At 49.4% G+C, this 14,555-nt stretch overlaps 1 protein-coding gene across 2 annotated transcripts in view; it reads right to left on the bottom strand.

Moving 5' to 3' along the window:
* Positions 1-14,555, bottom strand: part of LOC134908793 (low density lipoprotein receptor adapter protein 1-A-like) — a 110,427-nt gene that overhangs the window by 43,115 nt on the left and 52,757 nt on the right. For both annotated transcript variants that reach the window (XM_063914912.1, XM_063914914.1), the window contains exon 8: positions 11,404-11,456. In XM_063914912.1, coding sequence (XP_063770982.1) covers positions 11,404-11,456 — 53 coding nt within the window. The remainder of the gene's footprint in view (positions 1-11,403; positions 11,457-14,555) is intronic.

Genomic DNA, 14,555 nt, shown 5'->3' with positions numbered 1-14,555 from the left:
CCCGCAGGCGACTGGCGGGATACCTTATGTTGAGCACACTTTGGGCAAGATGCAATAAACTCCAAGACGTCCTTTTTCAGAGTTGGCCACCAATAGGACCTAGAGATAAACTCCAGGGTTTTTTGGATACCTGTATGTCCGGCAAAACGGGAAGCATGGGCCCAATGCATGAGCTTCTTCCTTAGCATCGGTTTCACAAAACTTTTCCCTGATGGGGGCGTAGAGTCCATCCCTACCGTGGAGAATGCCAACGGATTTATAATAGGATGCTTGTCTGAAGACTCTGACTCATTTTCTTGCTCCCATGAGCGGGAAAGGGCATCGGCCTTGCGATTCTGAGAGCCCGGACAGAACTGGAGTTTAAAGTCGAACCTGGAAAAGAAAAGTGTCCATCTGGCCTGACGAGGGTTGAGACATTGTGCGCCTTTCAGATATAAAAGGTTCTTGTGGTCTGTAAGGATGGTGATTGAATGAGAAGCTCCCTCCAACAGATACCTCCACTCTTCTAGAGCGAGCTTGATGGCTAGCAACTCCTGGTCGCCAATGGCATAGTTGCGCTCAGCTGGGGAGAACTTCCGGGAGAAGAAACTGCAAGGGTGTAAATGGCCATCTTTAGCCCTCTGAGATAACACCGCTCCTACTCCAACGGAGGAGGCATCCACCTCTAAGATGAAAGGAGAGTCGATGTCAGGCTGTTTCAGAACAGGCGCAGAGATGAACCTTTGTTTTAAAAGATGAAATGCTTGCATGGCTTCTTCAGACCACTTGGACGGGTTAGCACCCTTCTTAGTGAAAGCAGTAATAGGCGCCACAATGGTGGAAAAGTCTCGTATAAACTTTCGGTAATAGTTGGCGAACCCTAAGAACCTCTGGACCCCTTTGAGGGTTAAGGGTACCGGCCAATTTTGGATTGCTTGTAGTTTCTCAGGATCCATCTCTAGTCCGGAACCGGACACAATGTACCCTAGAAACGGAATGGACTTGACTTCAAAGACGCATTTTTCTAATTTGCAATAGAGATGATTGACACGGAGACGGGACAGAACCTCTTTAACCCAAAAACGATGTTCCTCTAAATCGTTGGCAAAAATGAGGATATCGTCTAGATAGACCACGACATGACGGTATAGAATGTCTCTGAAGATCTCATTGACAAAATGCTGGAAGACAGCTGGAGCATTGCTCAATCCGAAGGGCATGACGAGGTACTCATAATGTCCGTCACGGGTGTTAAAGGCGGTCTTCCACTCGTCACCCTCACGGATCCGGATGAGATTGTATGCACCTCTCAAGTCCAGCTTTGTAAAGATGGTAGCTCCGCTAACTCTGTCAAAGAGCTCAGTAATCAGGGGTAAAGGATAACGGTTCTTGATGGTAATGTCGTTCAAACCTCTGTAGTCGATGCACGGCCGCAGACCACCATCTTTCTTTTTTACAAAAAAGAAGCCTGCGCCGGCTGGAGAAGAAGAAGGTCGAATGAACCCCTTTGCTAGGTTCTCTTTAATATATTCCTCCATAGAATGCGTCTCAGGCAGAGACAACGGATAAGTTCGGCCTCGAGGTGGAACCTTCCCTGGAACGAGATCAATCGGGCAGTCCCATTCTCTATGAGGAGGAAGGATATCAGCAGAAGCTTTACTGAACACATCCGTGAAATCTTGATATGGAGGAGGTGGAACATCAGACGACCTGGGGGAGGAAGAACAGACAGGCAATACTTTAAACAAACATGTCTCAGCACAGGAGGAACCCCATGCCAGGATTTGCGTAGTCGTCCAATCAATTGTAGGATTGTGAAGACGGAGCCATGGAAGGCCCAGGACCACAGGATGTGTGGCTCTTGGAATCACTAAAAAAGAAATAAGTTCGGAATGAAGAACTCCCACTCTCAGACGAACTGGTAGAGTCCTTAAAGAAATAACTGCATCAAAAATTTTGCTGCCATCCACGGCAGTTAAAGAAATGGACGAAGGAAGTCTCTCGGTGGGTAGGGACCACCGTTTAACATAGGCTTCGGTAATAAAGTTCCCAGCTGCTCCGGAATCAAGGAGGGCAATGACGTTCCGATAACGTTGAGCAACTTGAAGCGAGACTGGGAGATTACAATCTTGAGGAGATGGAGAGGAGATCATTACTCCTAGCCGGCCCTCTCCTTGGCGAGCTAGGATTTGGAGTTTCCCGGACGTTTGGGACAGGCATTAATGGTGTGAGACGGAGCTGCACAATAGAGACAGAGAGACTCGGAGAGACGTCTTCGGCGCTCAGCAGGAGTTAAACGGGAACGGCCAAGTTGCATGGGCTCATCTTTAGATGGTGACAGTTGACGAGGAGGAGGAGCAGAAGATTTTGGAGCAGATGATCTTCCACGCTCAGTTGCTCTCTCTCTGAAACGTAAATCAACTTTCGTGCAGAGTGAGATTAGCTCATCTAACTTAGAAGGTAAGTCTCTGGTAGCTAACTCATCTTTAATACGCTCAGATAAGCCATGCCAGAATGCAGCATACAGGGCCTCGTCGTTCCATGCCAGTTCGGATGCCAGGATCTGGAACTGTATCAGATTTTGTCCTACAGTACGTGACCCCTGGCGTAAACGGAGAATCTCGGATGAAGCTGAGGTTACCCGGCCTGGCTCGTCGAAGATGCGCCTGAATGTTGACACGAAGGCAGTGTAGGAAGATAGCAGGGTGTCGGACCTCTCCCATAACGGTGATGCCCAATCAAGGGCTGAGCCACTGAGAAGAGAAATAATGTAGGCAATTTTTGTACGGTCACTGGGAAAATTGCCAGGTTGTAGCTCAAACTGAATCTCACACTGGTTGAGAAATCCCCTGCAGAATCTTGGAGATCCGTCAAATTTTGCTGGCGTTGGAAGATGAAGACGTGGAGCAGAAATGGGTAAGGTGGGTGGGGTTATAGCTGGAGTCACTGTGGTTGACGCACCAGACGCGCCTGATCCACGGAGAGTTGTCTGAATCCCATCCAGCCGAGTAGAGAGATCCTGGAGACAGCGGATGATGTGGCCCTGTGCAGCCTCCTGATGTTCTAGTCGGGCTGCCAGTTCTTGCATCGGCCTGGCCGCTTGATCCTGGTCTCCGGCTGGATTCATTAGGTCAGTGCTTACTGTCACAACTGAGGGCCTGAGCTGACGGGAGGCAGCCTCAGTTGTAGGGGCTGAGATGTACCGGAACCTGGGAGGTTGTATCAGACCCCTGGACATGTAAGTAACATGAATAATAACTGCCCGAAGGCGTGACCACGACAACTTGGATAAAAGTCAATGATGTTTATTATGACCACTCCGCAACACAGCAGCAGTAAAAGAAAAACGTAAAAGTCAGCAAAGAATAAATACAGTTCCTGGGTACTACAGGATGGCAGGAGCCACAGGGCACTGGTAGTGTGAGATAGTTCTTATGATCTTCTAGATGGAAAGTCCTTACCAGGCCCGACTGTAGCAATGGAGATAACCCAGGATTGTGCCAGCTGGTGTTCCAGGAAAAGCTGGGTTGCTGAAGATAAAACAGCTGCTGTGGATACTGGCTGGAACCAGACTGTTGTTAGCACGGAGTGGATACTGGCTGGAACCAGTTAAATAATAGATGAACTTGGGAGCGATGAAATATGAACTGAAATGTAGAACTTGAGAGCGGAGAAATAATAATACCGGTGGAGAGTGGTAAAGTGTAGAAAGGACACCGGCCCTTTAAGGGAAGCTGTACTCTGCTGGAAGCTGAGCTGGAAGCAGGTAATGTTGTAGCTGGAAACAGATGAATCCACAATGGATTGGAGAGTCAGGCTACACCGCAGATGGAATGCTGGTGCGGGTCTCTATGGTGGAAGTCTTGAGACAGGAGCTGGAACCTGGAAGACAATCACAGGAGAGAGACAAACAGGAACTAGGTTTGACAACCAAAGCACTGACGCCTTCCTTGCTCAGGCACAGTGTATTTATACCTGCAGCAAGGAAGGGATTGGCTAGGCAATTATGCAGATTATCAATACTGAGAACAGATTGGTGGAAATGATCAGCTGACAGAATCCAAGATGGCTGCGCCCATGCAGACACTTGGAGGGAAGTTTGGTTTGTAATCCATGTGGTAATGAAAACAGTAATGGCGGCGCCGGCCACCGGAGACAGGAGGCGCCAGGCTGACAGATGCACATCCAACCACGCGGACACAGCGGAGGCCGCGGCTGACGTAATCGCCACGCAGACACTCTGCATGCAGAAGTTCAGGGACGGCGGCGGAGGCCGCGGGAGACGCCATGCCAGGTGTAATATGGCGTTTACTGTTACAGCGTCCCAGAGTGACAGGAGAGGATACAGGAATGTACACATCAGGATAACAGATGGGATCCGGTCCTGGAGCGCTGAGCCAGCCTTAGGAGGCATCTGATGGGTAAGAAATGGCGTCCAGATACCCGGATCGTGACACCTTATAGAGAACAAACAATGTAACTGGTTAACGTACAATTGATGTTTGGCTACATAAACGCGCAGTGCGCGTACCATATCTAAAGTAGCTGAAGTTCCTTAACCTACTGATAACACAGGAACTACGATTGAGTAATTGATGTGTAACATTATACCATCTTTGGTAGGAAAATGGAATTTGTGCGAAGTTCCGCTTTATGATTATAAAACACCAGATAAGGTGGCTTGCATGACAAGGCACCCAATGTAAAACACGCCTTGCTGAGGCCAAGGCTAAGAGAAACTGTTTTCCAAGTGAGAAACTTAACCTCCACTTGCTGTAAGGGTTCAAAATATGAAGACTGTAAAAAAATCAACAACCAGAATCAAGTCCCATGGCGCTGTAGGTGGTATAAATGGAGGTTGTACTCGGAGGACACCTTACTGGAAAGTAAGTACAGCCGGCAAAAGAGCCAAACGCCTTTGCAGGTAAATTGAAAAGGCCAAGATCTGCACCTTGAGTGTAGAAACGTAATCCTCCACCTAACACAGTCTGTAAAAATATGAAAAGACGGGATAATGATAAAGATGATGTCGGAACTTCCGAGCTTCCCACCAACCTATATAGGCACGCCAAATTCTGTGATAATGAGCTGGCGTAACCGGCTTCCTAGCACTTAACATGGTTGGTAGGACAGATTGTGTAATGCCCTCCCTTCTTAAGAGGGCGGCGTCAACAGCCACCCCGTGAAGCGTCACCTCGCGAGATCGGATAAAGGCCCGGAGCTTGTTGTAACAGGTCTGTACGTGGCAGGAGCGGGTAACAATCGGCTGCGAATAGCTCGCAGGGATCCGAGAACCATGCCCTCCGAAGGCAATGAGGCGCCAGTAGTACGACCGTCGTGGACTCTCATTTGGTCTGTTTTAGCAAGCGAGGAAGCAGCGGAAACGGTGGAAACAGATGCACAAAGCTGTACGGCCACGCGATCATGAGAGCATCCACTGCCCCTGCCTTTGGAGCTCTTGTTCTGGACACATTCTGAGATGGTTGATGATTTTTGGCAAGATGCCATTAGATCCCCCTGTGGGTAACTCCACCACTGGACCAACATCAGGAACGTTTCTGAATTTAATGCCCAGTTTCCTGATGAAATCGTGACCGCTGGGATCATCTGCCTCCCAGTTGTCCACTCCCAGAATGAACACTGCCGATTATATCACCTGGTGACGCTCGGCCCAATTGAGGATTTGAGCACTTGTCACATTGCCATGCGACTTCGAATTCCTCCTTGTTTGGGTATGTATGCGATCGCCGTCACGTTGTCTGACTGCACGTGGACAGGCTGAGCCAGGAGCATGTGCACCGCTTGCCGCAGCGCGTTGTAAATTGACCGAGTTCCAGGACATTTTATTGACAGCAATCTTCTGTGAAGTTGATAATTTGGGACCACAGCTTCCCAACCTCTGAGACTCGCGTCCGTCTTAGAATTAGCCAATTCCAGATGCCGAACATTTTCCCTGCGGTGATTGTGTATTTGGAGCCACTAGAGTAGCGATACTCCGGCCCTTGAAGACAACCGCACCATCTGATGAATCTGTAGATGCGTGCAATAACATCCAGGTGACAATGACCTGAGCGAACTTTTGCGAACTGGAGTCCGTCGAAAAACGCCACCCTCCTTCCTAACAGTCGAATGTCCAAATGGATGGAGACTGTCCGTGGAATGCGTACTAACCGTACGCAATGACGAACCCTTTGTGTGTTGTGTTCAAACAGGTAAATCCGTTGATCCACGGAATCAATCCTATGCATGAATCCTTTGTGACGGAATGAGGCTTGATTACTTTAGGTTGACAATCCAACCGTGCTGAACGACGCCATTGTACGTTAGTAAGACACGTTGCAGGAATAAGCGTTGAGATGGAGCTTGAAAGTGAAAATGGTTTCTACTGCAAAACATAAGCAGGTTTGTGGAAAGTCAGAACTACTGTGGATTTTAACTTGCATTCACCAACTGCAGGTATTCCTGTTGAAGCTGTAGTAAACTACGTACTGATAGACCTCTCTTAGGGTCAGTATCAAACTGACAGAAACATCCGGCGTTTGTATCGCGGTCTGCAGATCCGCCGTCTTGTCTTCTGACCCAGGCAGACCTGAATTGCAAATTGCAATGGTGAAAGACAATCGACCTGTATTATGAAAGCTGAGATCCAAATTTGCAGATTCACCCAACTGTGGACGCCCACAACTGACGATTGGTAATGGTCTGGAAACACGTTATGGCACTTGCCTGTCAGTGGGCTTCGCGTCCTGTAAAAGCCACTGAAAGCCTGTTAACGATGCCTTGAAATAGGTGGCAGTACCCTAACCGTACACATGTTGACGATAATTAGTGGTTTGTTGAAACCACGTTCTCTACCACATATCCTGTATGTGGCTGTTTTTGTAGCACGGCCTGAAAAGGACTGAGGTGTAAAGACTATATCCTGAGTATTCTAATCAGGAATTTGTGTAGACAATGGCAGGAAATTAGATTTTTATCTTTCGTACGAAATGCGTTTGTCCAAGACAGGACGAAACCTGTAGCCAGTGTAAGGTAATGCTTCTGACTTCGTTCTGTTAAGAACATAGCGAAAGTGCACGTCGTGCCGCAACTAGTGAAGCTGAAGGGGAAACTAAACTGGCCGACGTCCACAGAAGCTGTACCTAGATATTGAGCAGATTCACAAGTGTGATCAGCGAGAAGTACAAGGTGTTCTTCTTGGAGGGCAAACGTGAACTGAATTGCCATGCAAATACCGCCTTGTTAACCTAAAACCTGCTCCGAAGCAGGGCTAAGCAACACCCCTACTGCTGTACCCAGGGCAAACACGCGCTAGTATCCCCCCAAAGAGGATCGGTTTGAGTCCGTATGCGTCTTAGTAAGATATGCTGATTAAGGAAACCACACTAGAGTTCCCTGTTTAGCCACCATACTGCATTATTGGTAAAAATGGTCTCTAATATTCGTTGAGAACCTGTACTTCCTGTTAATTATCAATGGCCGGCTGTAATATGAGGGCTGGCATTGAATCGACAGAAAACAACCTAGCTGAAACTGTCAATTTATAAGACAATTAATAGCAAAGTTTCCCCAGGCAGTATACGCGTTGTATGTGCAGTCGTATTTGTTCGACGTACTGTCTGACAGACTTTGCAGCGAAGCTGCTTGTTTGACTTTTGCATTAGACGTGCACACCGACAAATAAGCACAGAAGGACAGACCAGAACCGTGCTTAGTATCATGTAAGGAAGGTGTGAATGAATTCGCATGACAGTGCGCGTGTTTAACCTACAATAGTGAAACTATGTGTACAAAACCAGTAAAATAAAATAAAATTCCTAACACCCCGGCTCCTCCAGAGGTTGAGTGTTGTAGTGCAGCCACTTCCTGGGAAGAACCAGGAAGTAATAATAAAATGGTGTCTGCCATGTGCTTGCCATTGCAAGATAAGTGTATTGATACCTACTCATTATGTAGCCATATACAAAGATCTACATATACATATATAGATATATAGGTCTATATATATATATATATATATATATATATATATATATATATATTCCCACATACAATTATACTTTTGGAAATATATATCCATAAATATACATACATATCCAATGATATAGATATACATATATACCTCCTATATACATCTTTACAGGTAACATAGCCTTACAGTGCCCAGCAGTCCTGAAAATCACTGACCCCCGCACAGGCTTAATAGCCTGAGCTGCTTGCTGCCTGAAACGCAGCTTAGTTATGGGGCCTCCCTGCGGGCATTACTCCTCCCCTCTCCCCGCGATCTCCCTTCTTAGAGACGGACCGCGGCAGCAGTGAGAGCTGTCCGCGGTCAGCCTTCCACCTCTCCCCTCTCTGCATACAGAGCCGCCGTTCGCGGCTCCGGAGCTCTGGCGGGTAGCGGCTAGCATTAGCTAACCGCGGGAGGGAGGGGGGAAGCAGCGGTGTGCTGAGCCGGGGACTGGGGAGCGCGGTTAGGGGAGCGGGCGGCCGGGAAGCGGCGGCGGCTTGGCGCCCAGCGGCGGCTGCTGTGCAGTCCGCGAATGGGCAGGAGGGATCAGAGTATATAAATAAACAAAAATGAAGATATACAGTCCCCACATAGCGCCCCTCACCCCTAGCATATAACACATGTGAGCGGCGGCAGTGTGAGCTGCCTAACCGCTCATTACCTGTACCAGGGGAGGCTATCACGGGCTTCTCAACTAAGCACGGTCCAGCTTCTTTGTGCAACCTGAGGCTGCAATCAGCTGTGCTGATTGTGGTCAATGGTGGGGCCCTTTTCATGAGCACCGGGAGACCATCTGCTGCTGTTCTGCAGCACCCACCATCCCGGACCCCACTTCTCTGATAAGTTGGGAAGGGAGTGGGTAGAAAAAACTACAAATAATCTTGCTTGAAGAATCTAAAGACAATCCTGTCCAATGTACCTTCCGACTAGAGGCACAGAAAAATACTGAAGGCTTTATGGGAGTATGGAGGGGGTGACCAGTTACTAATTTAAATATTTAAATGTGCCATTTCCGGCTACGCCCCGTCCATATCCCAAGAGTACTCCAGTGACCCCTAGTGGATGAAAAAGAAATCGCATTGGTGGAAGACAATCAAACTCTATTTTGTAACCTTTGAACACTAAATTGCAGATCCACTCATCTGTGGATGTCTGAAACCACGCCAAGTGAAACGTTTGAAGGCGTGTTCCCACAACAGAAGATCCGAGATGTACTGGAATCCCGTCATGCCACTGGTTTTGTCAGTGGTCTTGATGACGGTTAGTGGTTTATTAAAAACCACATCCTTACCACGTCTACTCTGTACAGTTGTTCCTCGAGCATGGCCTCGAAAGGACTGAGGTCTAAAGGATTTTAATGCTGGTCCAGTGTATTTCCTTTTAGGAACTGGTGCGGGCAATGGTAGGAAAACAGACTTACCCCCAGTAGCCTGAGAAAACTATTTGTACAATTCAGGACCAAACAACATATCGCCAGTATAAGGCAACGCTTCTATTCCTCATTTTGACTCTGCCTCGGCCTGCCAAGAACGCAGCAAAAGCACCCTACGGGCCACAATTATTGAAGCTGAAAGGCGAAAACTAACTAGTCCAACATCCATAGCAGCCGTACCTAAATACTCAGTCAATTCACAAATGTGATCAGCAATAAATATAAGCTGGTCTTTGGAAACATACTGCTGTAGGCCTAACTTGAGCTGTTTTGCCCATGCAACTACAGCCTTGTTAACCCAAACTCAAACTAAAGCAGGTCTAAGCAACACTCCTGCTGCTGTATAAATGGACTTTACCATGGCCTCCAGCTTACACCCTGATGGGTCCTTAAGCGTCGCTGCAGCTGGGACTGGAATAGTTAACTTTGTTGAAAGTTTAGAAACCGAAGAATCCACTGGCGGTGAAGTTTCCCATTTAGTTGTTATAGCCTGTGGGAAAGGGTAGTTAGACAGAAATCGTTTTGGCACCGAAAAGCGTTTATCTGGATTTTGCCATGCTTCCATTAACTGCTTATTAAGAGAATCTGAATAAGGAATACACACCATCGCCCTTTGGGGGTCATTCCGAGTTGATCGCACGCTAGCAGTTTTTAGCAGCCGTGCAAACGCATTATCGCCGCCCACCGGGTAGTGTATTTTCGCTTTGCAGAAGTGCAAACGCTTGTGCAGCAGAGCGCCTGCAAAATTTATTTGTGCAAAACAAGACCAGCCCTGTAGTTACTCTTCATGTGCGTTGATTCTAACAAAGGAGGGACGGCTTTTGACGTCACACACCCGCCCAGCGAACGCCTGCGTTATTTTTTGCCACGCCTGAAACGCCCTCTTTCTGTCAGTCTCCTTGCGGTCGGCTGTGCGATTGGAATCGTCGCTAGAACCAGTGCAAAACCACAACGGACTTTGTACCCGTACGATGCACGTACGCATTGCGGAGCATACGCATGCGCAGATTAGCTGTTTTTTTCACTGATCGCTACACAGCGAACAACGGCAGCTAACGATCAACTCAGAATGACCCCCTTTGTCTCTTCGCAAATGAAACCTCATCCTTTGACAGAGGTTCCGCTGTCTCAGTGAAATCTAGTACCTGGCATACTGCCCTGATGAGATCATCAATGCCTGGGCTATTAGTATTAACCCTCATGCTGTGAAACCATTAAGTTCCCACATATGGCGGGGCGGCAGCATAAGCTGACCTCCCCGCTCCCCTGGTAACAACTGGCGCAACGGAGCGGCGGCAGTGTGAGCTGCCCCCCCCCTTACCTCAGTGTAATGTGGAGGTTCTGACGGGGCTTCTCTAAGCTCTGTCCAGCTCCTTTGCAGCCAAGGCTGAATCAGCTAACACCGATTAAGGTCTATTGCGGGGATCTTCTGTATGAGCGCCAACAAGCCTATGCTGCACATCAGCAGCACACAGTCCTGGACCCAAGCTTCTTAGTAAGCTGGGAAGGGACTGTGAAAGTAAAAAGTTTTAGAAAAATTAAAAGTAAAAAGTCTGGAGACTTCCAGAACGTGTCCTTCCCTGTGAAGGCACAAAAAACACTGAGGCATCTTGGGAGTATGGAGGGGGAGGAGGGTTACTAATTTAAATATTTAAATGTGCCTGTCCCTGCTAGCGCCCCAATCATATCCCCCAAGAGTACTCCAGTGCCCCCTGTGGATGAAAAAGAAATGTGAGTTCCAGATAACCGATTTCTGCCAAATATTACAAAGCGTTCTCAGAAGCTACAGCTTCTCTAATTTCCTGTTATCCACCATCACTTTCCTCAGCCAACCATTACACTAGCACCAGCCCTGTGTCCAGGGCACCAGTCCTATAACCCAATGCCAAACCTATACCAGAGAAGCCGGTCTGTGGCCAGCTGAAGGAATAAACACTCTACTGTGAATCTTAGAAAGCTTTCTGAATAAGCCTAGACAAACCTTGAGAAGTCCTCATCCAGATCACCAAACCCGTCCTCCTCCTCCTCGTCCTCCTGACAAGAAGGAACAATAGCAGCGTTTGGTAAAAGCACGGAATACATCATGACAAACAAAAATCACTGGTTACATTACAACATACTACATTCCCCGCACAGACGACTGGGCCTGAGTCATGGCGTGCGCAGATAATCTCGGTGCTGCGTCTGAGAAGCGTCTTCTGTAAGGAGAAGCTCACCGGCGGCTTCTAAGATTCCCCACTTGTGTCCAATGACACAACATCAGTCACACATCGGGAACATTGCCTGCACATGGGGAACATCGGTCACCTCTGAGCAACCCTATGGCTACAGAATATTGGAGCTGCTCAGAATGACCATCGCAACTGGGACGCCGGAAGTACTGCGTCCGGTGGTGCATTCACTCGCTGCAACACATCCCCAAAATGACGTGCCTGTGTTTTCAAACACATTCCCTGTTCACCCCCCTACATGCCTGCAGTCTGTCATTGAAACTGTGACTAACATGCGCACTTCGCCCACAATACATTGGTCATTTGTGACCAAATCTAAGCTGCGTCCACATTTGAAATAAGACCCAATGTCCTCTATACTAAAACCTATTCTGCACTACTACTATCTATACCACCACCCCTTGTGCACCACCATCTATACCACCACCCATTGTGCACCACCATCTATACCACCACCCATTGTGCACCACCATCTATACCACCACCCATTGTGCACCATCTATACCACCACCTATTGTACACCACCATCTATACCACCGCCCATTGTGAACCACCATCTACAGTATACTACACCTCTTGTACACCACCATCTATACCTCCGTCCATTGTACACCATCTATACCACCCCTTGTGCACCACCATCTATACCACCACCCATTGTGCACCACCATCTATACCACCATCTATACTACCACCCCGGGTGTACCATCCTCTATCTCAACGCCCATTGTGCACCACCATCTATACTACCACCCACTGTGCACCATCCTCTATCTCACTGCCCATTGTGCACCACCATCTATACCACCACCCACTGTGCTCCACCATCTATACCACCGCCCACTGTGCACCATCCTCTATACCACGCACCCTGTGCACCACCATCTATACAACAGCTCCATTTGTGCACCACCATCTATACCAAGGCCCATTGTCCGCCATCCTCTATACCATCGACCACTGTGCACAATCCTCTATATCACCGCCCACTGTGCGCCATCCTCTATACCACCGCTCACTGTGCGCCATCCTCTATACCACCGCCCACTGTGCGCCATCCTCTATACCACCGCCCACTGTGCGACATCCTCTATACCACTGTCCGCCATCCTCTATACCACCGTCCACTGTGCGCCATCCTCTATACCACCGCCCACTGTGCGCCATCCTCTATGCCACCGCCCACTGTGCACCATCCTCTATACCACCGCCCACTGTGCACCATCCTCTATACCACCGCCCACTGTGCACCATCCTCTATACCACCGCCCACTGTGCACCATCCTCTATACCACCGCCCACTGTGCACCATCCTCTATACCACCGCCCACTGTGCACCATCCTCTATACCACCGCCCACTGTGCACCATCTTCTATGCCACCGCCCACTGTGCACCATCCTCTATGCCACCGCCCAGTGTGCACCATCCTCTATGCCACCGCCCAGTGTGCACCATCCTCTATACCACCGCCCACTGTGCACCAAACTCTATACTACCGCCCACTGTGCACCATTCTCTATACCACCGCCCACTGTACTCCATTATCTATACCACCGCCCAGTGTGCACCATCCTCTATACCACCGCCCACTGTGCACCATCCTCTATGCCACCGCCCACTGTGCACCATCCTCTATGCCACCGCCCACTGTGCACCATCCTCTATGCCACCGCCCACTGTGCACCATCCTCTATACCACCGCCCACTGTGCACCATCCTCTATACCACCGCCCACTGTGCACCATCCTCTATACCACCACCCAGTGTGCACCATCCTCTATACCACCGCCCAGTGTGCACTATCCTCTATACCACCACCCAGTGTGCACCATCCTCTATACCACCGCCCACTGTGCACCATCCTCTATACCACCGCCCACTGTGCACCATCCTCTATACCACGCCCACTGTGCACCATCTTCTATGCCACCGCCCACTGTGCACCATCCTCTATACCACCGCCCACTGTGCACCATCCTCTATACCACCTCCCAGTGTGCACTATCCTCTATACCACCGCCCAGTGTGCACTATCCTCTATACCACCGCCCAGTGTGCACCATCCTCTATACCACCGCCCACTGTGCACCATCCTCTATACCACCGCCCACTGTGCACCATCCTCTATACCACGCCCACTGTGCACCATCTTCTATGCCACCGCCCACTGTGCACCATCCTCTATACCACCGCCCACTGTGCACCATCCTCTATACCACCTCCCAGTGTGCACTATCCTCTATACCACCGCCCAGTGTGCACTATCCTCTATACCACCGCCCAGTGTGCACCATCCTCTATACCACCGCCCACTGTGCACCATCCTCTATACCACCGCCCACTGTGCACCATCCTCTATACCACCGCCCACTGTGCACCATCCTCTATACCACCGCCCACTGTGCACCATCCTCTATACCACCGCCCAGTGTGCACTATCCTCTATACCACCACCCAGTGTGCACCATCCTCTATACCACCGCCCACTGTGCACCATCCTCTATACCACCGCCCACTGTGCACCATCCTCTATACCACCGCCCACTGTGCACCATCCTCTATACCACCGCCCACTGTGCACCATCTTCTATGCCACCGCCCACTGTGCACCATCCTCTATGCCACCGCCCAGTGTGCACCATCCTCTATGCCACCGCCCAGTGTGCACCATCCTCTATACCACCGCCCACTGTGCACCATTCTCTATACCACCGCCCACTGTACTCCACCATCTATACCACCGCCCAGTGTGCACCATCCTCTATACCACCATTCTCTATACTACCGCCCACTGTGCACCATTCTCTATACCACCGCCCAGTGTGCACCATTCTCTATACCACCGCCCAGTGTGCACCATCCTCTATACCACCGCCCACTGTGCACCATCCTCTATACCA

The sequence above is a fragment of the Pseudophryne corroboree genome, chromosome 4 (assembly GCF_028390025.1).
Source record: "Pseudophryne corroboree isolate aPseCor3 chromosome 4, aPseCor3.hap2, whole genome shotgun sequence".
In the NCBI taxonomy this organism is placed as follows: domain Eukaryota; kingdom Metazoa; phylum Chordata; class Amphibia; order Anura; family Myobatrachidae; genus Pseudophryne; species Pseudophryne corroboree.
Note: the sequence above shows the minus strand (reverse complement) of the source record. Positions and strands in the feature narration are given on the sequence as shown.